This window comes from Pseudophryne corroboree, chromosome 4, assembly GCF_028390025.1.
Source record: "Pseudophryne corroboree isolate aPseCor3 chromosome 4, aPseCor3.hap2, whole genome shotgun sequence".
Classification (NCBI taxonomy): domain Eukaryota; kingdom Metazoa; phylum Chordata; class Amphibia; order Anura; family Myobatrachidae; genus Pseudophryne; species Pseudophryne corroboree.
The window spans coordinates 103,270,634-103,296,888 of record NC_086447.1 but is presented as its reverse complement, the minus strand read 5'-3'; the positions used below and the strand labels follow the sequence as shown (position 1 = coordinate 103,296,888).

The 26,255-nt window shown below is 48.0% G+C and overlaps 1 protein-coding gene across 3 annotated transcripts in view; it reads left to right on the top strand.

Annotated features, from left to right (window-relative positions):
• The first annotated feature begins 1,559 nt into the window (after positions 1 to 1,559).
• LOC134908992 (b(0,+)-type amino acid transporter 1-like) overlaps positions 1,560 to 26,255 on the top strand; it is a 49,018-nt gene continuing 24,322 nt past the window's right edge. Inside the window, exons 1-3 of one of the 3 annotated variants that reach the window (XM_063915324.1) lie at positions 1,560 to 2,170; positions 25,136 to 25,250; positions 25,833 to 25,915. In XM_063915324.1, coding sequence (XP_063771394.1) covers positions 25,169 to 25,250; positions 25,833 to 25,915 — 165 coding nt within the window. In that variant the 5' untranslated portion in view covers positions 1,560 to 2,170; positions 25,136 to 25,168. Of the gene's footprint in view, positions 2,171 to 25,132; positions 25,251 to 25,302; positions 25,916 to 26,255 lie in introns of those variants that run through there. The other 2 variants (XM_063915323.1, XM_063915322.1) reach the window with 2 other exon arrangements.

The following is a 26,255-nucleotide window of genomic DNA, read 5'->3' as shown; positions in this document are numbered from 1 at the left end:
CAGTGCCAGTTACATGCCCCACAGTGCCAGATACATTGCCCCACAGTGCCAGTTACATGCCCCACAGTGCCAGATACATGCCCCACAGTGCCAGTTTCATTGCCCCACAGTGCCAGATACATTGCCCCACTGTGCCAGATACATTGCCCCACAGTGCCAGTTACATTGCCCCACAGTGCCAGTTACATGCCCCACAGTGCCAGATACATGCCCCACTGTGCCAGATACATGCCCCACTGTGCCAGTTACATGCTCCACTGTGCCAGATACATGCCCCACTGTGCCAGATACATGCCCCACAGTGCCAGATACATGCCCCACTGTGCCAGATACATGCCCCACTGTGCCAGATACATGCCCCACTGTGCCAGTTACATGCTCCACTGTGCCAGATACATGCCCCACTGTGCCAGATACATGCCCCACTGTGCCAGATACATGCCCCACTGTGCCAGATACATGCCCCACAGTGCCAGTTACATTGCCCCACTGTGCCAGATACATTGCCCCACAGTGCCAGATACATGCCCCACTGTGCCAGATACAAGCCCCACTGTGCCAGTTACATGCCCCACTGTGCTCCCCCCCCCCCCCCCCCGGTCACTCACCACTTGTGCTGGGAGGAGAGCGCAGCGCCTCTCCTTCCCCTCACCGCTCCAGGTCTCCGGCGGCTGTGTGGCGCTGGTTCGCTAGCCAATCAGAGCTCGCGGACCGGCAGCCAATCAGGAGCCGGTCCGCAAGCTCTGATTGGCTAACGCCGCCGGAGACCGGACACACGCAGCGCTGCTAGTGACGGTGAGGGGAGGGAGAGATGCTGGTCTCTCCTCCCCTCTCATTTCGGCGTGACGTGGGTGAGTGGGGCATGATGCTCTGGCCGGCGGCGGCGCCCCCCTCTCCTGGGCCTGCCAAGGCGCCCAGGGCACGTGCCCCACTCGCCCTACCCTAGTTACGCCTCTGTTCAGTGTTGATTGGTTGCCATGGGCAACTTCTCCATTGGCTCACTTCTCCGCTCTTATCTCTGCTTAATAAAGAGAGGATATTAAATCACGAATATTATCATCTACCGAATACAGAATATTAACTTTTTGCACCTAAGGAATGGACTTTAATCAGACTTTGTAGTAAGTGTGAGTTGTAACTGTGATTTTATGTATGTTGTGTATGGTAGGTGACCTACAGTACCTCTAACACAGTCTTACTCGCAGCTTCTAGTGTGTGCAGTTGCATATCGATATTAAGGGGTCTATTCATTAAGCTGTGAAAAGAGTGGAGAAGTGAGCCAGTGGAGAAGCTGCCCATGGTGACCAATCAGCTGCTCCGTACAATTGTATAGTATGCAAATTATAAATGTTACTTCACTGCTGATTGGTTGCCATGGGCAACTTCTCCACTGGCTCACTTATCACTTTTCACTGCTTCATGAATAGACCCCTTCGTTTTATATGATGCAATATATACATAGGCGGTGTCACATGCATAAACCGGTATCACGCTCGGCATACACACAACATACACATGCCATGCTCAAAGGCACTGGTGACCTCTCCTGGCTGAATGCTTTGTGACTTACAGCAGGGAAAGGGTTAAAGACATATCCCTTGCTGCATCGGGCACTGGGACACTGCTGGCTCAGTGGGTCACATGGTAGGGAGCCGGCATGTGCTGGGTCAGTTAACTGCCAGATTAAAAAAAAGACGGTTGGTGTGCTGAGGCGGACATCTTAAGTCAACGGCTAGCAGTGAGCAGAGAAGGATGTAAGGGCTGAGGGGTGCACTGAGGGTCTAAACCAGTGGTAGCCAACCTTGGTCCTCGAGAGCTACCAACAGTTCACGTTTTCCAGCTTACCTGGCAGGTGCACATGTGCAGTCAGTACCCCTGGTCTAAACAGTCCTGAGGCAGCTCTGTAAGGGAACGGAGCTGTGGAAACAACGGGGAAGCGCTGACTGAGCAAAGCTGTAGCTGTGCAGCAGGGTGCCTCCTTTCAGGGCACCCTGCGGCTGATGGAAGTCTGGAGGTGCCACTGAGGAGGCTGCCATGGTGAGCGAGGCTTCAGCAGCAGTGATGGAGACCCGGCAGCTGTGTGAGGGCGGTGCATCCTAGGGAGTTGTGGCTTGGGAAGGTGGCCCAGGAGGCGAAGAGAAGCACGGCAGTTCAACCCCTAAACCGGCCCGTAAGTCCTATGAGGGCCGAGAAAAGTGGGAGATTTGCCCTCCTTTCGTGGAATTTAGGATATTATATTGGATTCATAATAGAGTACTATATTAGTAAGCATTGTATTGTTGGTTGCTTATATTTGTATGCATTTCTGTAAAGTACTGTAAGTATTCTGACTATCCTAGATAAGCTTTGCTTAATATTGCATACAGATAGCGGCATTTTCCAACAGGACGCACTACAAATAGTCATCCTATTACCACAAACAACAGGACTTATTTAGCAAAAGGCAGGAGAACATACCAGTCCATAAGTTTACAAGGCTTTGAAATAGATGTGCCAAGTGGCTTATTCCATACCTCCCAACTGTCCAGTGGCGTCACAAGGCAGGTGCGGGGAGTGCGGCCCGCACCCGGGTGTGACACCTGCAGGGGGAGAGACACCAAATGTCAGCTCCTCCGCAGTGTCAGGAGCCAGGTGCTGCAGTGAGAAAGTCTCCTACAGCACCCAGCTCCTGTCATAGAAGAGGAGCTGCAGCGCACGGAGATGCTGGGCATGCCCCCAGAGTGACGATTCTGTGATCCCAGTGAAGCCACGCCCCCTATGTGCAAGACCACGCCCCCTTTTTGCAAGCACGGCAGGAGATCAGGGGTGCGCACCGGGTGTCACCACACCCGGTGACGCCTCTGCAACTGTCCCGGAACAGTCCTGCTACTTGGACACTGTCCCGCTGTCCAGCCCGCAGTGTCCCACGGATGGGGAGGGTGCAGATGGCTTTCCTTTGATCATCCGCTGCTCTGTTCTGCAAAGCAGCAAGTGATCGCTGAATACATGCTGTGTGCACGCACATGGCATGTATTCAGTGCTGGGAGGTGAGCAGATGGCTGCCCAGCTGCTCGGGGAGCGCTGCTGGGCACGCCCCCCAAAATGCCGAATATAGGTCCGTGCCGCAAAGCCACGCCCACTCAGCAGCAGATTCAAGCCCCTCCCACTCTAGGTGACGCCCCTTTTCGGGTCACGAATTTCTATACACATTGGGAGGTAAGCTTATCCCCTTTCCCTGTGCGTATGTGTTTCCACGGGTTCACTACGGCTGGCCGGCGGTCGGGCTCCCGGCGACCAGCATCCCGGCGCCGGGAGCCCGACCGCCGACTTACCGACAGCGTGACGAGTGCAAATGAGCCCCTTGCGGGCTCACTGTGCTCGCCACGCTACGGGCACGGTGGCGCGCTACGCGCGCCACACTATTTTATTCTCCCTCTAAGGGGGTCGTGGACCCCCACGAGGGAAAATAAGTGCCGGTATGCCGGCTGTCGGGCTACCGGCGCCGGTATACTGAGCGCCGGGAGCCCGACCGCCGGCATACAGAAGACCACCCGTTTCCACAAGTAGCTTTTATCAAGTCAGATAGGGGCTTCCCAAGTCGCCCTCTAGTGGAACCTACTAGGATCTACAGTCTAAAGAGCGAAAAGAAAACCCTGATCTATCACCATCCGCATCTGAGGACTCAGATGGCATGTGATAAAATTTACTCAATCCACAGTGCAATAATTGATTACATCGCATGGATGTATCAATTATCACATGCAGGGACAGAGCTTGCAGAGAAAGCTGCTTCCCTGCGATGCCGCTCCGCAGCCAAACCGGAGTATTTTTCATGTGCTGCACATGCGCCACTACCGTCGCCGGGCAGAGAAAGCTGTGCAGGGGTACAGGAGCCCTGTGATAAAGCTATCTAAAGATGGCGTAATTATCACAGGGCTCACTGCAGTGTTTTACATATTTTTCTTAGCAAATTGTAAGTATAGGAAATGCGATCTGGTTACTAAAAAAAAAAAAAAAAATAGAATTAAAGGGTTTGGAGCAGTGTTTCACGAAAACTGCTCCAAAAGCCGTTTAATACATTCAGGTGATACGAAAATAATGTGAAAAGGGTGTGAAAACATGCTGGGAGGGATCCTTCACACTGCGCGATGTGGCAAGAAGCCTATAGGCTTCTGTAGGGTAACTATAGCTATAGCTGGCATTACCCTCCGCATCGGAGCCCTGGCTTTGGGGCTTTAGTACATTTGGACATACGGTAATAATCCAGAAAACTGGGTTTTTACTGCATTTCTGCTTTAGTACATCCCGCCCCAAAGATATTGCACTGAGAAATCCATTAAAGGTATGACAACCATAACCCTGAGTTTTACCACACCACTCCCACCAGATGCAATGAGGAATCGGATGGTATATGTGCTACATTGTCTGTTATTACTCTGTATAGCATACAAAGCCTAGAAGCCAGGTTTGGATAACCTATATACACCCGTTATAGACCAGGCCGGTCTTTGTACATCACAACGACATGTGAGCTTCAGGGTCTCTACCTCTGATGTAGGCCATCATGTTTGTATCAGTGAAGAATAAATATTGTCCTGATGATTTATTGCTCAATATCTCTGTACAGAAAGTGCTCTATGATGCAGGATTCAATGATAAATAATAATCTCTAGCTGCTGAATTTCCACTTTTTCTCTGAATAAATAAAACTAAATGATGAATAATTTATTTCCCCACTCCCTGTATATTCTCATTCCTGCCAGGGGCTGCGGCATTACATTATATATTCTGGTGTGGGCCGGTGTTTATACTAATACTTATCTGACGGAGCCAAACTACCCTGCTCACATAAGAATGTTTGTCCATGTTATGAGAACATTTCTTTTTTTTTTAAAACATGTTTTTATTGTAGCATGTTAATAAGACAAACGTACATTGAATAAACAACAAGAAAAGGGAGAAAAAATAAAATGGACAAATACATCATATATATGCGAAAGTCATAGCACAAAATGTTTCAACAATGAGCCAGCCAGTGTCAGATTAATGGCCCTCATTCCGAGTTGTTCACTCGCTAGCTGCTTTTAGCAGCATTGCACACGCTAAGCCGCCGCCCTCTGGGAGTGTATCTTAGCTTAGCAGAATTGCGAACGAAAGATTCGCATAATTGCGAATAGAAATTTCTTTGCAGTTTCTGAGTAGCTCGGGACTTACTCTTCCACTGCGATCAGTTCAGTCAGTTTTGTTCCTGGTTTGACGTCACAAACACACCCAGCGTTCGCCCAGACACTCCCCCGTTTCTCCAGCCACTCCCGTGTTTTTCCCAGAAACGGCAGCGTTTTTCCGCACACACCCATAAAACGGCCAGTTTCCGCCCAGAAACACCCACTTCCTGTCAATCACACTCCGATCACCAGAACGATGAAAAATCCTCGTTATGCTGTGAGTAAAATACCTAACTTTTGAGTAAAATAACTAACCGCATGCGCTCTGCGAACCTTGCGCATGCGCAGTAAGCGACTAATCACAATATAGCGAAACTCGGCAAAGAGCGAACAACTCGGAATGAGGGCCAATGTCCACATGGGCCTGGGGCCAGTGGCGTAACTTTAATGGGTGCATGGGATGCAACTGCTATGGGGCCCAGCCTCTTGGGGGGTCCGAAGACCCACCAAGCAATTCCACTGCACCCTTTTGATTTTATTAGTACTGGTGCGCGGTGGGTTCGGGGTCCAGCAGTTGACTTCCTGGGAGGGATAGACACTGCAAGTAGTGAACCGTGGCACTGGTATCTGCAGAACTGAAAGATTAGTGGCCACCAGTTGGGAGTTGTGTGTCCTCGGCCCACCCTTTTACTGCGCTTCTCCCCTCCGCCCACCGTCGCCGATCCCTCCCCCTAACATCATCATCATTTGTGGTGGTGGGACATCACAGAGCACCTTGGCTGCCAGAAGCAATGAGGTATAGAACGGGCAGAGTGGGTGATGCTGTGGAGGGTGAGGTCTGCTGCACCCATATCAAAGGTGAGAGTGCACTGCTGTTCAGTGCCAGGTGCGGGCCGGGGGCCAGGATAGTGCACTGCTGTGGGCACATACAGTAACACCCTCAGTGATGTGCGTGGGGTGTCACCACTTCCGCTGCTGGTCACATCCACCAGGCCTCCTCTAGTTTAAAGGTTCCCACAGGACTAGGAGCAGCAGTGCCGTAACTAGACATTTTAGCGCTGTGTGCAAGAAACGGCATTGGCACCTCCCTAATTTAAAATAGGGCCAGTGCGTGCCAAAAATATAGGGGCGTGGCTTCAAGGGGAAGGGGTGTGGCCACAAAATAATACCAATTCACAGTAAATAATACCAATGCATCGTAATACCAATGCACAGTAGTCTCCATTATTAAAATTACGCCACACAGTAGCGCCACTATACCAGGTAGAGCCCATTTTACACATTACGGCAGGTAGAGTCGCCTTTTAAATATTACGGCAGGTAGAGTCCCCTTTTACACAATACGGCTGATAGAGTCCTCCTTTTACACACTATGGCAGGTAGAGTCCCCTTTTATACATTACGGAATATGCGTTGTGTGCAGTGCCAGATACATATACCCCCAGTGCCAGGTACACATATGCCCCCAGCACCAGGTACACATATATCCCCAGTGCCAGATACACATATGCCCCCAAAGCCAGGTACACATATATCCCCAGTGCCAGGTACACATATGCTCCCAGTGCCAGATACACATATGCCCATATGCCCCCAGTGCCAGATGCACATATGCCCCCAGTGCCAGGTACACATATGCCCCCAGTGCCAGAATGTTTAGCAGTGATGTGGAGTACTGATGCGGAAACATCCAGCCCTTGCTAACAGTATTGTACTTTTCAAGTATGATTTGGCTTGAGGAGACACTGTACAGTACTTTAGACCACCTGTCATCAATGGGACTCCGGAGAGGAGCATCTCTGGGCCTGGGGGCAGGGGAGGAGGGAGGGGGACTTGGGAGCGGCAGCAGCGCAATATCATTGGTGGCAGTGCCGCTGCTCCTGGCCGGAGCAGGGAGGGAGCGATCGCGGCCAGCCAATGTGAAGGAGAGGGACAGCTGCAGCGGCGCCACCACCAATGACATTGTGCTGCTGTGGCTCCCGAATCCCCCTCCCTTCCTCCCCTGCCCGTGGGCCCGGAGCTGCTTCTCTCCGGAGTCCGGTGGCAGCACAGAAACACAGTGACAGGCATCTTGTAATGAGTCAGTTTGACTCATTAAAATGCTGCTGACTTTTGGCACACAACTTGGATAACACCCTCTCTTTGGTCCTCTGGTGTATCCGCATCTCCGATTTGGATCTCGTTCCACCAGGGGGTGCCCGTGGTGATTAGGCTGAATTGGCTGGCCAGAGTTCTTGGTTGAGTTCCAGACACGGTTTCTCCCAACACGTCTTGGAAATCGACCAACACCACACTGGCCACTGGGCAGTTCTGGAACAGCCGGATTGGGTAACTGTGCAGATTGAGTACGCGGTCTGGAATTCGTCCACGTTCCACTCTCGCCAGTGTCCTTACCACCGTGAATGGATGTTGCCCATCGGGGTCACAGGATTCGATGAGGGCTTCGTAATTCCGCCCACCTGGACCGATCCTGGCCTTACACCATATCACTTGTTCAGCATTGGGTCGAAGTATAATGGGTTGGCGGTCCGTGATCCTGGCCTTGCCCACCTCCCCTTTGGGGTTAGTGAACCGCTTATGCCCTTCAAGCAGACGCATCGTCTGCTGCATGGTTTCCGTTCTCTCTCGGCCGCGCACCTCATCTCTATCCTGAGGGCCTCCACCAGCTCGTCGGGACAATTCTTTAGCACATTCATCCCCAGAATGACAGGGGGCAGGTGTTCATTGCAGGAAGTCATGACCAAACAGCCTTGGTGTTCTAGCTGTGCCTCGCCAATAGACAAATCGGACTCCCAGTAGCCACGGAACTGAATCGGTTAGCCATTGCTGGCCAGTAGGCTTAGCCAGGTGGTAGGTGGTGTCCCGATCTTGCTCTCTTTCTGGTGTTTTCGGAACTCTGTGAGCTGAATAGTCGTCACTTGGGATCCGATATCTAGGAGAGCTGCCATTTCTACTCTGTTCACCCTTATCTTCAAGTGGGTACACTTGCCCACATATCGTGGCCACCATTCCGGTGCCGATGGACCTATTTGCAAGGTTCTTCCTGAGGGTCGGTCCCTTGGCTCGGGGTCGTTTAAAGGCTCAACTTCACATTCGCGCTCAAAATGCCCACTCAACTCGCAACGTCGACAGATGGGCCTCCCCTGAGCATCGAACTGATTGGTGGGGCGTCGTCCTGAGCCTCGCGGGATGTCCCTTTGACGTTTGTTTTGTCCACCTGTTCCAGGCGTATGTCTCGGATTTCTTTCATCATTTCTGTTACGGCACTGGTGAGAGCCCCGATCGGATCTTGGCTGGCTTGGACCTGCTGAGTGGCGACTCGTTTAGGCTTGCCGGGTTCGGGCATCAAACACAGTTGCGCCTCGTCACACTCTTCATCCTCGGTCAGTTCTGAGGTTGCCCCATATTCTGCATCTGTGTTCTGATTCTACCCCAGTATGTCCATGGAGGTTTCTTTAAATTCGGGGAAGGTGCAAACGGGTTTCTGTTTTCTCCACATTCTCACCTGGGCCCTTGTTGCTTCGCTCCTGGCTCCTTCAATAGACAGGTCCGTCAATGTTTCATCAACGTGTTCTACTTCGATTGGAGCTCTAGCTTGGATTGCCCGCATTGCCTCTTGTAATCCCAGGGCAAAATCTTGCAAGAATTCTCGCAGTTGCTGTTTTTGGACGTATAGTCACCCCTTCAATTCTGCGATGGACTGGGATTTATAGATGCTGGCCAGTTTCTTCAGGATCCCTTCAGCCATCTTTCGGTCTGCGTCTGACCATGATCGTGCCTCCCATAGCGTGTACCCTTTTAGCTGGCCGATGACAATCTCTGCCCGTTGTTCCTCACTCAGCATGTATAATCGGACCATGGAGTGCAGCTTTTCCTTGAATTCCCTGAAGGAGCTGGTCCACCATAAGCGTTGTCACCTGAAAATGTGGGAAGCCAGGGGGCCCCGAAGTAAAATGGCATGGTGATTGGTGCCGTCGGCATTACTGCCGCTGGGGTTGCTGGGTTGGGTGACTCAGGCACTCTTCTGCGGCTCGGTGTAGAATCGCGGCTTGGTGTAGAATCCACAGGCTGTTGTTGAACTCCAGCATCCGTTGCATCCTGTGGATGCGACATCTCGCCGTTCACAAGGGTATCTGTGATCCTGTCCGTGACGCCAAGTTGTAATAGCACCCCCGTGTCGGAGTATAGTCATATCTGCTTTCTCCAGACGACGCTTGCTGGTTCTGCACCTCTCACAACTTCCTCCGTAGGAGCCTGTGGCAGAAGAATGGACACCCCATAGAGGACCCCACAGATAAAGAGTAATACAAATCAACGGTGACAGCAATTTTATTTGTAAGGAGATGATTAGTCACTGCTGTAAGGTCAATTGCTTTTAGAGCGAACCACATACACTATATATCAGCGTAATAAACATTAGTGTTAAGGCAGGTGGTAACATCAAACATCAACCATTGCGGCATAATTACCAACTTTAAGAATTGTCAAGTAAAATCTGGTTTGGCAATAAGTTTGCACAATCGTCTAGACTGTCCACAGGGTGGCGCTGTACACCAAATATTAACATTCAGTACTTGCACTGTAATGGGATTTTCCTGAGATAGTGTGGCGGACACTAGGTAAGTATTTGCAGGAAGGCGTGCAAAATGGGTAAGTTGCAAAGTAACACGACCACAAATACTAACTGTACCGAAGGTATTTGTATCCACAACAGGTAAGTCATTTAGCAAAGCTATACACCTTGGTGTTCCTAAAGGTATTTGTATCGACAGAAAGGTAAGTCATATAAATGTGCTATGTGCCTCAAGGTTCATACAGAAGTCAGCAGAAGTATAACTACCTCCAAGGCTTACAGCGGTATACATTCAAACAATGTAGCCCCCTACCATAAACTGGTGAGGACAAACAATAGTTCTGGTTGGCAGAAGGCGAACAGGGGCTTTAAACAACTGTGCCTGGTATAGTTGGGATCAGGGGCATCCCCTCTTTAACCAAGGGGCACTGTGGGTGACAAGTTCCCCCTACATCTAATGCTGCTTAAATGGGGGGTACCTGTACTTTCGTTGAGCACCCTGGTTACTCCTGGGCTCTTTACTGCAGCAACAGCCTCTCCTGTCTGCTGCATAGTGATGCCTGGCACGGTGGAGAAGCTCCTGCTCCTCTGTCTCCTGTGGCTGCAGCCGGCGGCTTTGCACTGCCGCCAGCCGTCTCTCTCTCTCAGCCCCGCGACGCGGTCCGTCTCCAGCCACACCACACCGCGCTCCTCCTCCGCTCGCCGGGATCCCATCTCTCCTCTCTCTTCATGGGTGTAGCGGCGGTAGGGTCTCCTCACTCTCCACCCAGGCATGCGTCTCTCCAGCCCGCCGCGGGTCTTCTCCCTCTTCTCCGCGGTGAGTTGCCCTCCTCCTTTCCTTGGCGCGCAGCTCTCCTCCAATCCCGGTGGCTCCACAGCTTCCCGCGCAGATTCCCCCAGCAAGGTGTTGCTAAGCAACGCAGAGGGGAGGAATTAACCCTTACAGAGCCAATTTAGACAGTCTTAAAGGCAGTCTTTTAAATGTGGGGGCCAATGTGTAGTGGCCTTTCAAGATTTTGCTATGGGAACCACAAAGTTCTATTTATGCCCCTACCTGGAGCTGAAATTTAAGAAGGGCCTATATTGTGTGCCGATGCAGGTGGTGTGATCATCACCGCAAATAGTTTCTCTTAGCTGGGCAGGGAAGATATGGTGGCACAGTATATTACTGCACTACATCCCCTCATAACAACATTGTGCTGCCTCCCCACACTACATCACTGGGGGTAATTCAGACCTAATTGCTAGGCTGCGTTTTCGCACAGCGGGCGATCAGGTCTGAACAGCGCATGCGTATGCACCGCAATGCGCAGGTGCATCGCACAGGTACAAAGCGGATCGCCGCTCAGCGATGGGTTTGTGCGAAGGATCTATTCACATGAGCGTTCACAAGCAGATTGACAGGAAGAAGGTGTTTGTGGGTGTCAACTAACCGTTTTCTGGGAGTGTTTTGAAAAACGCAGGCGTGTTCAAGTGTTTGCAGGAAGGGTTCCTGACGTCAATTCCAGTCCCAGATAGACTGAAGTGATCGCGTTCGCACACTTGCACAGCTAAAATACACTCCCCTGTGGGCGGCGACTATCTGATCTCAGCAGTGCAAAAATCGATAGCTAGCGATCAGGACTGAATTAGCCACACTGTGCTATCTTCCTGCACTACATAATTGGCTGATTAAAACCAGGTGAAATTCAGGCTTAAAGTCAGCCAGCCAGCCATGGAACTTGTGTAAATCATAAGTGTTCCAGTTTAAAAGGATAGTATGGTAAGCCTATACAAAAACCATCTATGATACAGCATTTGATGGCCATTACTAAAGGGCCCTACACACTGAGCGATTTGCACGAGGAAGGGTATGAGCTATGAACGATTTTTCAGGTAGTTATTAGTAACCATTTTGAGCATACACACTGAACGACTTGTATGAACGATTTGAGCATATTGCACATTGCATATAACGATATCGTCCAAGTTGGCTTGCAATGATAAACGATGATAGACCAACGATGAACGACTGCGGGGACACGCATCGTTCATCGACGGTGACTCTACACCAGTGTTTTTCAACCACTGTGCCGTGGCACACTAGTGTGCCCTGAGCAGTCTCCAGGTGTGCCGCCATAGATAGAAGCAGAGCCAGGCCCGTCAGTGTTTTGCTGCTTCTGAGGCCCTGGAACGATCAATACTGGGGGCTTTAGTGGTTGCAGAGCCAGTTCTAATTTTGGGCCCGGGCAGTGTTGGGCTTTTCTGCCTCTCTCATGTGTGACTCAGGCATTACCTATGGAGAAGCTGCGACATGACATCCTAGGATACGCAACTGCACCATGCATCACTATTATATCTGAGTGTGCCTTGACAATATTTAATCTTGTTCAGTGTGCCGCGAGTTGTAAAAGGTTGAAAATCTCTGCTCTACACTGAACGATATTTCATTCATTTTTGACCGATATCGTCCATATCGTTCTTAAATATCTACCAGTGCGTAGAGCCCTTAAGGTCCTTTTCTCTAACCAGCGTGTCTCTTCTTATAACCTGTGGCTCCACCTGGTGGCAGCCTCCAGTACAACAACATCCGTAGGCTTCCATTGATCACATAACCACTACCGTCAGATTCACCTAGCTCCTTCAGTAAGTGGACACATATACAGATTTTGAAAAGTTTTTATTTTTTTGCACATTAACACTTATACTGCCATGCAGCTGGTACCACCTATAATATGGGATTTATCAAGAATTATTTATTTTATGTTTGTCAAAACACTGCCTAAAGATGGCTGCTGTCTATCAAGTCTATATTAGGCCTTTTGGATGTGACTTAAAAGGCCTGCCTGCTGCAAATCAACCTCCATGACTGAGGTGAGTGCAACTGATTTTAACTATTTAAACATGATGTCAGTGGAGCACTTGCAGGAACTTGTGGACCTGTGACATGGGCTTCCAGCTTACATGTTTTGATCAAACTATCTACAAATCCCTCTCTGATTTTACTAGATATAGGTATAGATGTACTAGACTGAAAATGAGGACAAAAGCGCTGATATCAGCCGTTTTATTTAAATCCATGTAGGGTATTTGTATCTCCATGCAGCTGGTATCATGTTAAAAGATTTACCGAATAGCTGTTGTAAGTTTTGTACCATCTAATGCCACTTCAGTCTGTCTGGTGTTCTCCTAGATATGCACATACACAGCCCACCATAGCGGTTTTACCCATTTCATATTAATGTTACAAATTCCACTGAGTTAAAAAATAAAAATAAAAAACAATTCTAGTTAATTTAATTTTGCTATACACCCACTAGGTGGCATACTTGTCCACAATAGACATTAATATTAAGTAGATCTCTGTAAGAGTTCTAGTTTATTGATTATTTTCTTCCTGCCATATTCTTATATGATGTAATGTAACCTATAAATAGGCTTACCATACTATTACCCCTTTCACAATGCCAACATAACCCAGGTTATTGCCAGGTCGACCTGGGTTCAGGTGCAGTCTGCAGTGTGAAAGCGCCAAAGTGAATAACCCGGGTCAAGCAACCCAGCATTTCAACTAGTGATGAGCACCGGAAATTTTTCGGGTTTTGTGTTTTGGTTTTGGGTTCGGTTCCGCGGCCGTGTTTTGGGTTCGAACGCGTTTTGGCAAAACCTCACCGAATTTTTTTTGGCGGATTCGGGTGTGTTTTGGATTCGGGTGTTTTTTTCAAAAAACCCTAAAAAACAGCTTAAATCATAGAATTTGGGGGTCATTTTGATCCCAAAGTATTATTAACCTCAATAACCATAATTTCCACTCATTTTCAGTCTATTCTGAACACCTCACACCTCACAATATTATTTTTAGTCTTAAAATTTGCACAGAGGTCGCTGGATGACTAAGCTCAGCGACCCAAGTGGCCGACACAAACACCTGGCCCATCTAGGAGTGGCACTGCAGTGTCACGCAGGATGGCCCTTCCAAAAAACACCCCCCAAACAGCACATGACGCAAAGAAGAAAAAAAAGAGGCGCAATGAGGTAGCTGTGTGAGTAAGCTAAGCGACCCTAGTGGCCGACACAAACACCTGGCCCATCTAGGAGTGGCACAGCAGTGTCACGCAGGATGGCCCTTCCAAAAAACACCCCCCAAACAGCACATGACGCAAAGAAAAAAAGAGACGCAATGAGGTAGCTGTGTGACTAAGATAAGCGACCCAAGTGGCCGACACAAACACCTGGCCCATCTAGGAGTGGCACTGCAGTGTCACGCAGGATGGCCCTTCCAAAAACTACTCCCCAAACAGCACATGACGCAAAGAAAAATGAAAGAAAAAAGAGGTGCAAGATGGAATTGTCCTTGGGCCCTCCCACCCACCCTTATGTTGTATAAACAGGACATGCACACTTTAACCAACCCATCATTTCAGTGACAGGGTCTGCCACACGACTGTGACTGAAATGACAGGTTGGTTTGGACCCCCACCAAAAAAGAAGCAATTAATCTCTCCTTGCACAAACTGGCTCTACAGAGGCAAGATGTCCACCTCATCATCATCCTCCGATATATCACCGTGTACATCCCCCTCCTCACAGATTATCAATTCGTCCCCACTGGAATCCACCATCTCAGCTCCCTGTGTACTTTGTGGAGGCAATTGCTGCTGGTCAATGTCTCCACGGAGGAATTGATTATAATTCATTTTAATGAACATCATCTTCTCCACATTTTCTGGATGTAACCTCGTACGCCGATTGCTGACAAGGTGAGCGGCGGCACTAAACACTCTTTCGGAGTACACACTTGTGGGAGGGCAACTTAGGTAGAATAAAGCCAGTTTGTGCAAGGGCCTCCAAATTGCCTCTTTTTCCTGCCAGTATAAGTACGGACTGTCTGACGTGCCTACTTGGATGCGGTCACTCATATAATCCTCCACCATTCTTTCAATGGGGAGAGAATCATATGCAGTGACAGTAGACGACATGTCCGTAATCGTTGTCAGGTCCTTCAGTCCGGACCAGATGTCAGTATCAGCAGTCGCTCCAGACTGCCCTGCATCACCGCCAGCGGGTGGGCTCGGAATTCTGAGCCTTTTTTCTCGCACCCCCAGTTGCGGGAGAATGTGAAGGAGGAGATGTTGACAGGTCGCGTTCCGCTTGACTTGAGAATTTTCTCACCAGCAGTTCTTTGAACCCCAGCAGACTTGTGTCTGCCGGAAAGAGAGATCCAAGGTAGGTTTTAAATCTAGGATCGAGCACGGTGGCCAAAATGTAGTGCTCTGATTTCAACAGATTGACCACCCGTGAATCCTTGTTAAGCGAATTAAGGGCTCCATCCACAAGTCCCACATGCCTAGCGGAATCGCTCTGTGTTAGCTCCTCCTTCAATGTCTCCAGCTTCTTCTGCAAAAGCCTGATGAGGGGAATGACCTGACTCAGGCTGGCAGTGTCTGAACTGACTTCACGTGTGGCAAGTTCAAAAGGTTGCAGAACCTTGCACAACGTTGAAATCATTCTCCACTGCGCTTGAGACAGGTGCATTCCACCTCCTATATCGTGCTCAGTTGTATAGGCTTGAATGGCCTTTTGCTGCTCCTCCAACCTCTGAAGCATATAGAGGGTTGAATTCCACCTCGTTACCACTTCTTGCTTCAGATGATGGCAGGGCAGGTTCAGGCGTTTTTGGTGGTGCTCCAGTCTTCTGTACGTGGTGCCTGTACGCCGAAAGTGTGCCGCAATTCTTCTGGCCACCGACAGCATCTCTTGCACGCCCCTCTCGTTTTTTAAATAATTCTGCACCACCAAATTCAAGGTATGTGCAAAACATGGGATGTGCTGGAATTTGCCCAGATTTAATGCACACACAATATTGCTGGCGTTGTCCGATGCAACAAATCCACAGGAGAGTCCAATTGGGGTAAGCCATTCTGCGATGATCTTCCTCAGTTGCCGTAAGAGGTTTTCAGCTGTGTGCGTATTCTGGAAAGTGGTGATACAAAGTGTAGCCTGCCTAGGAAAGAGTTGGCGTTTGCGAGATGCTGCTACTGGTGCCGCCGCTGCTGTTCTTGCGGCGGGAGTCAATACATCTACCCAGTGGGCTGTCACAGTCATATAGTCCTGAGTCTGCCCTGCTCCACTTGTCCACATGTCCGTGGTTAAGTGGACATTGGGTACAACTGCATTTTTTATGACACTGGTGAGTCTTTTTCTGAGGTCTGTGTACATTTTCGGTATCGCCTGCCTAGAGAAATGGAACCTAGATGGTATTTGGTACCGGGGACACAGTACCTCCAACAAGTCTCTAGTTGGCTCTGCAGTAATGATGGATACCGGAACCACGTTTCTCACCGCCCAGGATGCCAAGGCCTCAGTTATCCGCTTTGCAGCAGGATGACTGCTGTGATATTTCATCTTCCTCGCAAAGGACTGTTGGACATTCAATTTTCTTGGTGGAAGTAGTAAAAGTGGTCTTACGACTTCCCCTCTGGGATGACCATCGACTCCCAGCAGCAACAACAGCAGCGCCAGCGGCAGTAGGCGTTACACGCAAGGATGCATCGGAGGAATCCCAGGCAGGAGAGGACTCGTCAGAATTGCCAGTGACATGGCCTGCAGGACTATTGGCATTCCTGGGGAAGGAGGAAATTGACACTGAGGGAGTTGGTGGGGTGGTTTGCGTGAGCTTGGTTACAAGAGGAAGGGATTTACTGGTCAGTGGACTGCGTCCGCTGTCGCCCAAAGTTTTTGAACTTGTCACTGACTTATGATGAATGCGCTGCAGGTGACGTATAAGGGAGGATGTTCCGAGGTGGTTAACGTCCTTACCCCTACTTATTACAGCTTGACAAAGGCAACACACGGCTTGACAAATGTTGTCCGCATTTCTGTTGAAATACTTCCACACTGAAGAGCTGATTTTTTTGGTATTTTCACCAGGCATGTCAATGGCCATATTCCTCCCACGGACAACATGTGTCTCCCCGGGTGCCTGACTTAAACAAACCACCTCACCATCAGAATCCTCCTGGTCAATTTCCTCCCCAGCGCCAGCAACACCCGTATCCTCCTCATCCTGGTGTACTTCAACACTGACATCTTCAATCTGACTATCAGGAACTGGACTGCGGGTGCTCCTTCCAGCACTTGCAGGGGGCGTGCAAATGGTGGAAGGCGCATGCTCTTCACGTCCAGTGTTGGGAAGGTCAGGCATCGCAACCGACACAATTGGACTCTCCTTGTGGATTTGTGATTTCGAAGAACGCACAGTTCTTTGCTGTGCTTTTGCCAGCTAAAGTCTTTTCATTTTTCTAGCGAGAGGCTGAGTGCTTCCATCCTCATGTGAAGCTGAACCACTAGCCATGAACATAGGCCAGGGCCTCAGCCGTTCCTTGCCACTCCGTGTGGTAAATGGCATATTGGCAAGTTTACGCTTCTCCTCCGACGATTTTATTTTAGATTTTTGAGTCCTTTTTTTACTGATATTTGGTGTTTTGGATTTTACATGCTCTGTACTATGACATTGGGCATCGGCCTTGGCAGACGACGTTGATGGCATTTCATCGTCTCGGCCATGACTAGTGGCAGCAGCTTCAGCACGAGGTGGAAGTGGATCTTGATCTTTCCCTATTTTTGGAACCTCAACATTTTTGTTCTCCATATTTTAATAGGCACAACTAAAAGGCACCTCAGGTAAACAATGGAGATGGATGGATACTAGTATACTTATGGATGACGAGCGACTGCCGACACAGAGGTAGCTACAGCCGTGGACTACCGTACTGCGTCTGCTAGTATAGACTGGATGATAATGATATAAAAAATATATATATATCACTACTGCAGGACAGGTATATATTGTATAATGACGGACCTGCTGGACACTGTCAGCACTGCAGACTCCTAAACTACTAGTATGAAGAAGATAGAAAAAAAAAAAACCACCACAGGTAGGTATACAATTATGGACGAGCGACTGCCGACACAGAGGTAGCTACAGCCGTGGACTACCGTACTGCGTCTGCTAGTATAGACTGGATGATAATGATATAAAAAATATATATATATCACTACTGCAGGACAGGTATATATTGTATAATGACGGACCTGCTGGACACTGTCAGCACTGCAGACTCCTAAACTACTAGTATGAAGAAGATAGAAAAAAAAAACCCACCACAGGTAGGTATACAATTATGGATGAGCGACTGCCGACACAGAGGTAGCTACAGCCGTGGACTACCGTACTGCGTCTGCTAGTATAGACTGGATGATAATGATATAAAAAATATATATATATATCACTACTGCAGGACAGGTATATATTGTATAATGACGGACCTGCTGGACACTGTCAGCACTGCAGACTCCTAAACTACTAGTATGAAGAAGATAGAAAAAAAAAACCCACCACAGGTAGGTATACAATTATGGACGAGCGACTGCCGACACAGAGGTAGCTACAGCCGTGGACTACCGTACTGCGTCTGCTAGTATAGACTGGATGATAATGATATAAAAAATATATATATCACTACTGCAGGACAGGTATATATTATATAATGACGGACCTGCTGGACACTGTCAGCACTGCAGACTCCTAAACTACTAGTATGAAGAAGATAGAAAAAAAAAACCCACCACAGGTAGGTATACAATTATGGACGAGCGACTGCCGACACAGAGGTAGCTACAGCCGTGGACTACCGTACTGCGTCTGCTAGTATAGACTGGATGATAATGATATAAAAAATATATATATATCACTACTGCAGGACAGGTATATATTATATAATGACGGATCTGCTGGACACTGTCAGCACTGCAGACTCCTAAACTACTAGTATGAAGAAGATAGAAATATAATGAATGACGGACCTGCTGGACACTGTCAGCAGAATGCGTTTATAGAATAAAAAAAAAAAACACCACACGAGTGTTTAACTTTTTCAGGCAGACAATATACTGGTGGTCACTGCTGGTCAGTCACACTGGCACTCTGGCAGCAAAAGTGTGCACTGTTAAATATGTACTCCTGCTATAACTGCTCCCCAGTCTCCCCCACAATTAAGCTGTGTGAGCAGTGAGCACTACTCAGCACAGTCAGATATACATAGATGATATTATCATGCAGCACACTGAGGCTGAGCACAGATATGGTATGTGACTGTGTATCGTTTTTTTTCAGGCAGAGAACGGATTATATTAAATAATAAATAAAACTGGTGGTCACTAGTATAACTATCAGCAAAACTCTGCACTCTCTGAGTACTCCTAATGCTCCAGTAAATCAAGTGTCTCACTCTCTATCTAAACGGAGAGGACGCCAGCCACGTCCTCTCCCTATCAATCTCAATGCACGTGTGAAAATGGCGGCGACGCGCGGCTCCTTATATAGAATCCGAGTCTCGCGATAGAATACGAGCCTCGCGAGAATCCGACAGCGGGATGATGACGTTCGGGCGCGCTCGGGTTAGCCGAGCAAGGCGGGAAGATCCGAGTCTGCCTCGGACCCGTGTAAAAAGCGTGAAGTTCGGGGGGGTTCGGTTTCTGAGAAACCGAACCCGCTCATCACTAATTTTAACCCCGGGTTAAACACGGGTTGGACCCGGGTCGTTGTGCAGTGTGAATGCCTCTGACCCGGGATATTCAACCCGGGTCTTAGATAAAGGTGCTGATTGGCTGTTTATGTGTCTGCTCAGCAGAGGCGTAACTAGGGTAGGTCGAACAGGGCACATGCCCTGGGCGCTATGCAGACATGACAGAGGTGGGCGCCGCTAGGGCAGTGTATCCTACAAGTTGATTTTTTTATGATGCCCTCCTGTTGCTGCTGTGGCCCCCGGTGCCCCTGCTGCTGCTGGAAGACTTTCTTATATAGGGTGCTGTTCTCCGTACTGTACACTGTAGATTTGCAATAATGTCCTATAGGTGCTGTTAGTGTGTATAATACATCTCTGTTATACACACACACATACACAGATGTAACACAACGCCACACACATATGCTGACACCTATACTTACACCTACATGAACACGCTGACACAAATGCTTACACCGATATACACATGCTAATGCACTGACATTCACATGCTGACACTTGTACATACACCGACATACACACACTGTCACCTATTCATACACCGACATACACACATTGAAACCTACATATACATTGACAACCAGTGCTTGAAGTGGGCCGGTATACAACGGTATGGCATACTGGCACTTCTTCAAGCACTGAGACTGAAGACCCCTGCTGACGCATCGAGCTTTCGCTCCTCTTGCCCTGGGCTCCAAGAACCCTAATTATGCCTCTGCTGCTCAGAGCAGTCCTCAGCCCCGCCTTTTATTTCCTTTGAAACCTCATCAATGTGAGCCAGAAAAGTCAATTTTAAATCACATCACAGTGTCTAACATTGGTGACCCCCAGGTTCAGTGTGGAAGGCACCAACACAGGAATAACCCGAGTCGAAACTGAAATGTGAAAGGATCTGAGCCTGCTCGGACCTGGGTGCAAATAAGCTGGGTCCGACCTGGGTTTGTGATCTGAAAGCGGTATTAGATATCTCTTCATGAAGCAGTGAAAAGAGTGGAGAAATGAGCTAGTGGAGAAGTTGCCTATGACAACCAATCAGCTTTGAAGTAACATGTATCAAGTGCATCCTATAGAATTATTTAGAGCTGCTAATTGGTTGCCATTGGTAACTTCTCCACTCTTCACTGCTTCATGAATAGACCTGTATGCCTTTAAACCGGGACAGTAATGAATTACACAGGTTCTCTATCTGCTTAAAACGAGGTGAAATGCAGGTTTGAAGTCAGCCAGCCACAGAATTCATGAGTGTCCCAGTTTAACATTTAAAGGGATAGTATATTGAGCCTATAAAGTGGTTTGTAACATACTCTGATATGAAATTGAACTTTTAAAGTTTTACTGATCAGCCGTGAACTTTCACCTATTTCAGCATACTGTAAGTTCCTGTTCCCCAGCTTTGTACAGCAAGTTGGATGGAAAATCAAAAGTTTTATTCCTTCCCAACATCTTGGGAAACATCTACTAGCAGTGTGTGTGTGTGTGTGTGGGGAAATCCTATTAGCAGTAGTAATTTACCACTGCTAATAGGTCCGCCGGGGTCTATACAATTAGCTCCGATGCTGGCACCCGAAGCATAATCTGCGATAAGCAGCCATCGGAGCCGTAATAACACTTGGGATCAGGAACTTATCCCATGTGTTATCGCATGATTGCAGGTAGATTTTCGGACGATAAAAACGGCCTCTAATTGGATACTGTGATAATGACCATCGGTCAAAAGTCTTGATATCAGGCTGTTTTTATTGGCCTAAAACGGATTGCATCTATTTGGATACCCCCATAGTGGTTATGTGTTCCAGACTGCACTAGCAGCCATTGATTAATAGGGCATGTTGGTTTGTTGAGCTAGTAAGACCTGCGTATCCTTCCAGTTAATGGCTAACATTGCATGCTATAACCACGCTTTTAGTAACAGAAGGTATCACACATACATTTCTAACAAGTTCCTGTTTATCAAAATATTTGCGGGCTATCGCCCCCAAACACCCAGTTTGGGGGGTTACCCACAAATAATATTAAGCATTTCAAGGCTGTAAGTAGGCATAGGTTTTACCAGGCTCTGAAATGCTTTGCCCCAGTAGAGAATGCTATCTTCAGCTCCCATTAGCCCATTGGCGTTTCAATACTGGGTGCAATGTGTGCGGTGCACACAAGCCCCTAGGTCCAGGGGGGCCCACACTACACCCATGTTTTATTACTTACCTTTCCGGAGTCCAGTGTCGGAGCTGCAGCCGCAGTGAAAAAATCATGTGCAAAATGGCCGCCATGCATGCACAGTAGAGTTTTAGACTCCGGAACATGGCGGGACACCATGTTTCCGGAGACCTGCATATGCACAGTAGACTATGGCACAGTGCCAGAGTCTAATGTGCCGTGAAGAAGAGGGGGCCTATGTGCAGACTCTGGGTGGGCCCCCTCCTCTTCACAGCGCAGTAGTCTCTGGCATCTGTTAAAACGCCCCTGCATTACCCATTGTAGCCTATGGGCTAGCTTTCGCAAAGGTTTTTGGGAGAAGGATCTTCCCTGGCAATGACCGCTCACACATGCGCAGTCTGTTGACTATACATACGCAGCAGCGCTTTCAGGCCCCGGTCCCTGAAGATGAAGTGATTGCAGTAGCAATCTTCTAGCACATTGCATAGATGGGCACCTACTGAAACCCCTGTCCTGGATGTGAATGTTACATCTCAGCGATACTTCATTTCTTATTGCCACGATATACTTAAATTCTGTCAGGATCAGTGGCCCTCATTCCGAGTTGTTCGCTCGCTAGCTGCTTTTAGCAGCAGTGCAAACGCTAAGCCGCCGCCCTCTGGGAGTGTATCTTAGCTTAGCAGAAGTGCGACCGAAAGGTTAGCAGAACAGTGCTGAAATTTTTTCATGCAGTTTCTGAGTAGCTGCAGACCTACTCCTACCTTGCGATCACTTCAGTCTGTTTAGTTCATGCTTTGACGTCACAAACACGCCCAGCGTTCGGCCAGCCACTCCCCCGTTTCCCCAGGCACGCCTGCGTTTTCACCTGACACGCCTGCGTTTTTTAGCACACTCCCGGAAAACGGTTAGTTACCACCCAGAAACTCCCATTTCCTGTCAATCACTCACCGATCAACAGACCGACGGAAAAGAGTCGCTAAACCTTGTGTAAAACTACATACTTTGTGTGAAAGTACGTTGCGCGAGCGCACTGCGGCCCGTACGCATGCGCAGTTTTGCCGTTTTTAACCTAATCACTGCGCTGAGGGCCCATGTCCTGATAATAAATACAAAAACTTTTGCAATCATATTTCTGAAACTTACTAGTAGCGCTTACCTGTAAACAAACTCATCACAGTTACACAATAGTCTTACATGTACACAACCAGACTTGCTTGGCATTGATACTATAACCCGAGCCTTGAGGCAACAAGCTGGCATCGTAGCTGAGGAGTAAAGTACCCGTCACTGACGTTGATGACACATGACATACACCAGAAGCTGTGTCTTGTTGCTGTGCTGCTGCCACAGAACATTTCAGCAGATAAACTGTAACAATGGGGGTCATTCCGAGTTGTTCGCTCGCAAGCGGATTTTAGCAGATTTGCTCATGCTAAGCCGCCGCCTACTGGGAGTGAATCTTAGCATCTTAAAATTGCGAACGATGTATTCGCAATATTGCGATTACACACCTCGTAGCAGTTTCTGAGTAGCTTCAGACTTACTCGGCATCTGCGATCATTTCAGTGCTTGTTGTTCCTGGTTTGACGTCACAAACACACCCAGCGTTCGCCCAGACACTCCCCCGTTTCTCCGTCCACTCATGCGTTTTTTCCGGAAACGGTAGCGTTTTTTCCCACACGCCCATAAAACGGCCTGTTTCCGCCCAGTAACACCCATTTCCTGTCAATCACATTACGATCGCCAGAACGATGAAAAAGCCATGAGTAAAATTCCTAACTGCATAGCAAATTTACTTGGCGCAGTCGCAGTGCGGACATTGCGCATGCGCATTAAGCGGAAAATCGCTGCGATGCGAAGATTTTTACCGAGCGAACAACTCGGAATGACCCCCAATCTGTGCAGGTGAGTTAAGGAATAAAGTCTAATGCAATAACTGAATGTGTAATAACGTAGAACAGTCCAGGCCAGGCTTGGGAAATCAGTGGCTCTACAGACAGAGCCGGCCATAGGCATAGGCAAACTAGGCAATTGCCTAGGGCATTTGATATGCCTAGGGGCATCAGCAGCTTCTGCTGATTAAAATGATATGCGACATGTCTATATTCTGTGTGTAGCATTTCATATGCAGATACAGCCACAGTCTCACACAGTATATAGGCATGCTGCATATAATTTTAATCAGCAGAAGCTGCTTGTGCATCCTAGCCACATAGCAATGCAAATAAAATGCATTTTCATTAAAAAAAAAAGTGCCCAACGTTAGCATTGAGGCAAGATTTATGAGGACACATCTGTATCCAAGCAGAGGCAGAGGTCATAGTGTTAGTGGCAGTGAGTGCTGTGTGCATGTGAGTGGGTTGGTTGTGCAGTAGTGTTCGAAATATGTGTAAGGAGCATTATGTGTGTCATATAAAAATGCATTAATAATGTGCAACATATGTGTAAGGGGCGCTATGTGTGTCATTATGTGTATAAGGGCATTAATAATGTGCAGCATATGTGTAATAGGGTACTAATGTATGTGTGTCATTATATGTATTGGGGCACTAATAATGTGCAGCAAATGTGTAGGGGGCACTATGTGTGTCATTATGTGTATAAGGGCATTAATAATGTGCAGCATATGTGTAAGGGACATTATGTGTAAAAAGGCATTAATAAAGGTTGTTATAATGTGTAAGGCGCATTATGTTTATAAGGACATTAATAATGTGTCTCATATGTGTAAGGGGCATTACTGTGTGGCATTATGTGTATAAATGCTTTACTAATGTGTGGCATTATGTGAATAAGGTGCTCTACTATGTGGCGTTGCGTATAGAAAGGGCACTACTGTGTCGTCTAATGTGAATAAAGAGCAATATGGTGTGGTGTAATGTGAATAAGGAGCAATTCAGTGTGATGTAATGTGAATAAGGGGCTCTACTGTGAGGAGTAACGTTTATAAGGTAAAGTGATACTACTGTGGGATGTAATATGAAGTATGGACACTATCGCAAGCTAAAATGTGAATAAAGTTGCAGTACTGTGTGGCATAATTGGAATTGGGGTTACTATTGTGTGGCCATGCCCCTTGCCAGCAAAAACACACCCCTTCTTGGGCTCTGCGCCAAATGTGCGAACTGTTCCTATTTAAAATATTGGGGGTACAAACACCAAAATAAGGACTGCTATGGATGAGGGGTGATGGTGCTGGGAAAGAGGTGCAAGGTCAGAGGCGGAACCAGCGGTGGTGCTAGGGGGCACCAGCCAAAATCTTGCCTAGGGCATCATATTGGTTAGGGCCGGCTCTGTCTACAGACCTATGAACTAATAGTCTCTGTATGCTATGCCAGCCTTTAGCTGGCAGAGCTCGATGGTACTTATAAGGGCAGATATAGCAGAGCTTCTAAAGAGGACAAGTGGAGAAGTAGCTTGATACACTTCCCCCATAGTCCCGTAATGCATGGGGAACTCACAGATGCCATTCTACAAAATAAAATAAAACGAGATCACAAACGTGGATGCAGGGTTCATGTTCCTTCTAACCTCACCCGCCACTAACATAATTGGCATTACATGGCTTTTCTTTTGTATAGATCATTAACTTTAATTATATAATACAAATTATGTTCTTTGCACATAGCACCTTAATGATTAACTTGTCTCGTATTCACTGTCAAAGAACGATGCTGCAATATCCTCTTCTTCAGTAGGATCTGAGCTGTGAGCGTGTCGTATATTCCGTCATGAAGGAACGGGTGAGCGCAGATTCCTCGCCTCCCGGTGATGGGAAAATGGAAAACAGGACAGAGAAAATCCACCTGAAACGTGAGCTTGGGCTTATTAGTGCCGTGTCGCTGATAGCTGGCACAATGATTGGTTCTGGCATCTTCATGTCTCCTCAGTGGGTTCTGTACTATATGGGGAGCCCCGGGGCCAGTATATTAATTTGGGCTGCATGCGGCCTTCTGGCTATGCTGGGGGCCCTTTCTTATGCTGAACTCGGAACCGTCATTAAGGAATCTGGTGGGGAATACATATATATTTTAAGGAACATTGGCTCTTTGCCTGCCTTTGTCCTGGCTTATACCTCTGTCATAGTGGTGAGACCTGCCGGCATCGCTGGAGTCTCTCTGAGTTTTGCAGAATATGTGGTGGCTGCTTTCTATCCAGACTGTCCATCACCGCAGGTAGCGGTGAAGTGCACAGCGGCTGCCTGCATCCTGGTCCTGGGCATCATCAATTGCCTCAATGTCAGGCTCTCAGCTTTCATCATGAACTTCTTTACGGCTGCTAAGCTGATCGTGTTGTTGGCCATAATAGTAGGCGGGGTGGTCCTTTTGGTCAAGGGAAACACTCTGGTCTTACAGAATGCCTTTGAAAATACAGCCACTGATTTTGGTCCAATAGGAGTGGCCTTTTATCAAGGACTCTGGTCGTACGATGGATGGAACAACCTGAACTACGTCACAGAGGAACTGAAGAACCCTGAGGTTAGTGAGTGTTCAGTGACACTTTGTGTATAATTGGCTCCTCGAATCGGTTCAAAAATTAAATCCATAGCCGTTTTATATATAATAAAGGGGCAAATTTTAATTCACAGCAGGTTCTAATCCTAAAATCTAGCATTGACTAAAGGTTGTTTTGACCTTCTTCTAACAAGAACCCACCGATGATTCCCATTAGTTTCTAATGCTCTATACCACCATGATCTCTCTGCATTCCGCTGTAGCTTACAAGCACTACACAGATCCCGCTGCAATCCCGCAGTTTAATAAATTTAGCCCTTTCACTTTATCAAACATGCGATGCCATAGAACCAGTATTTTTCCT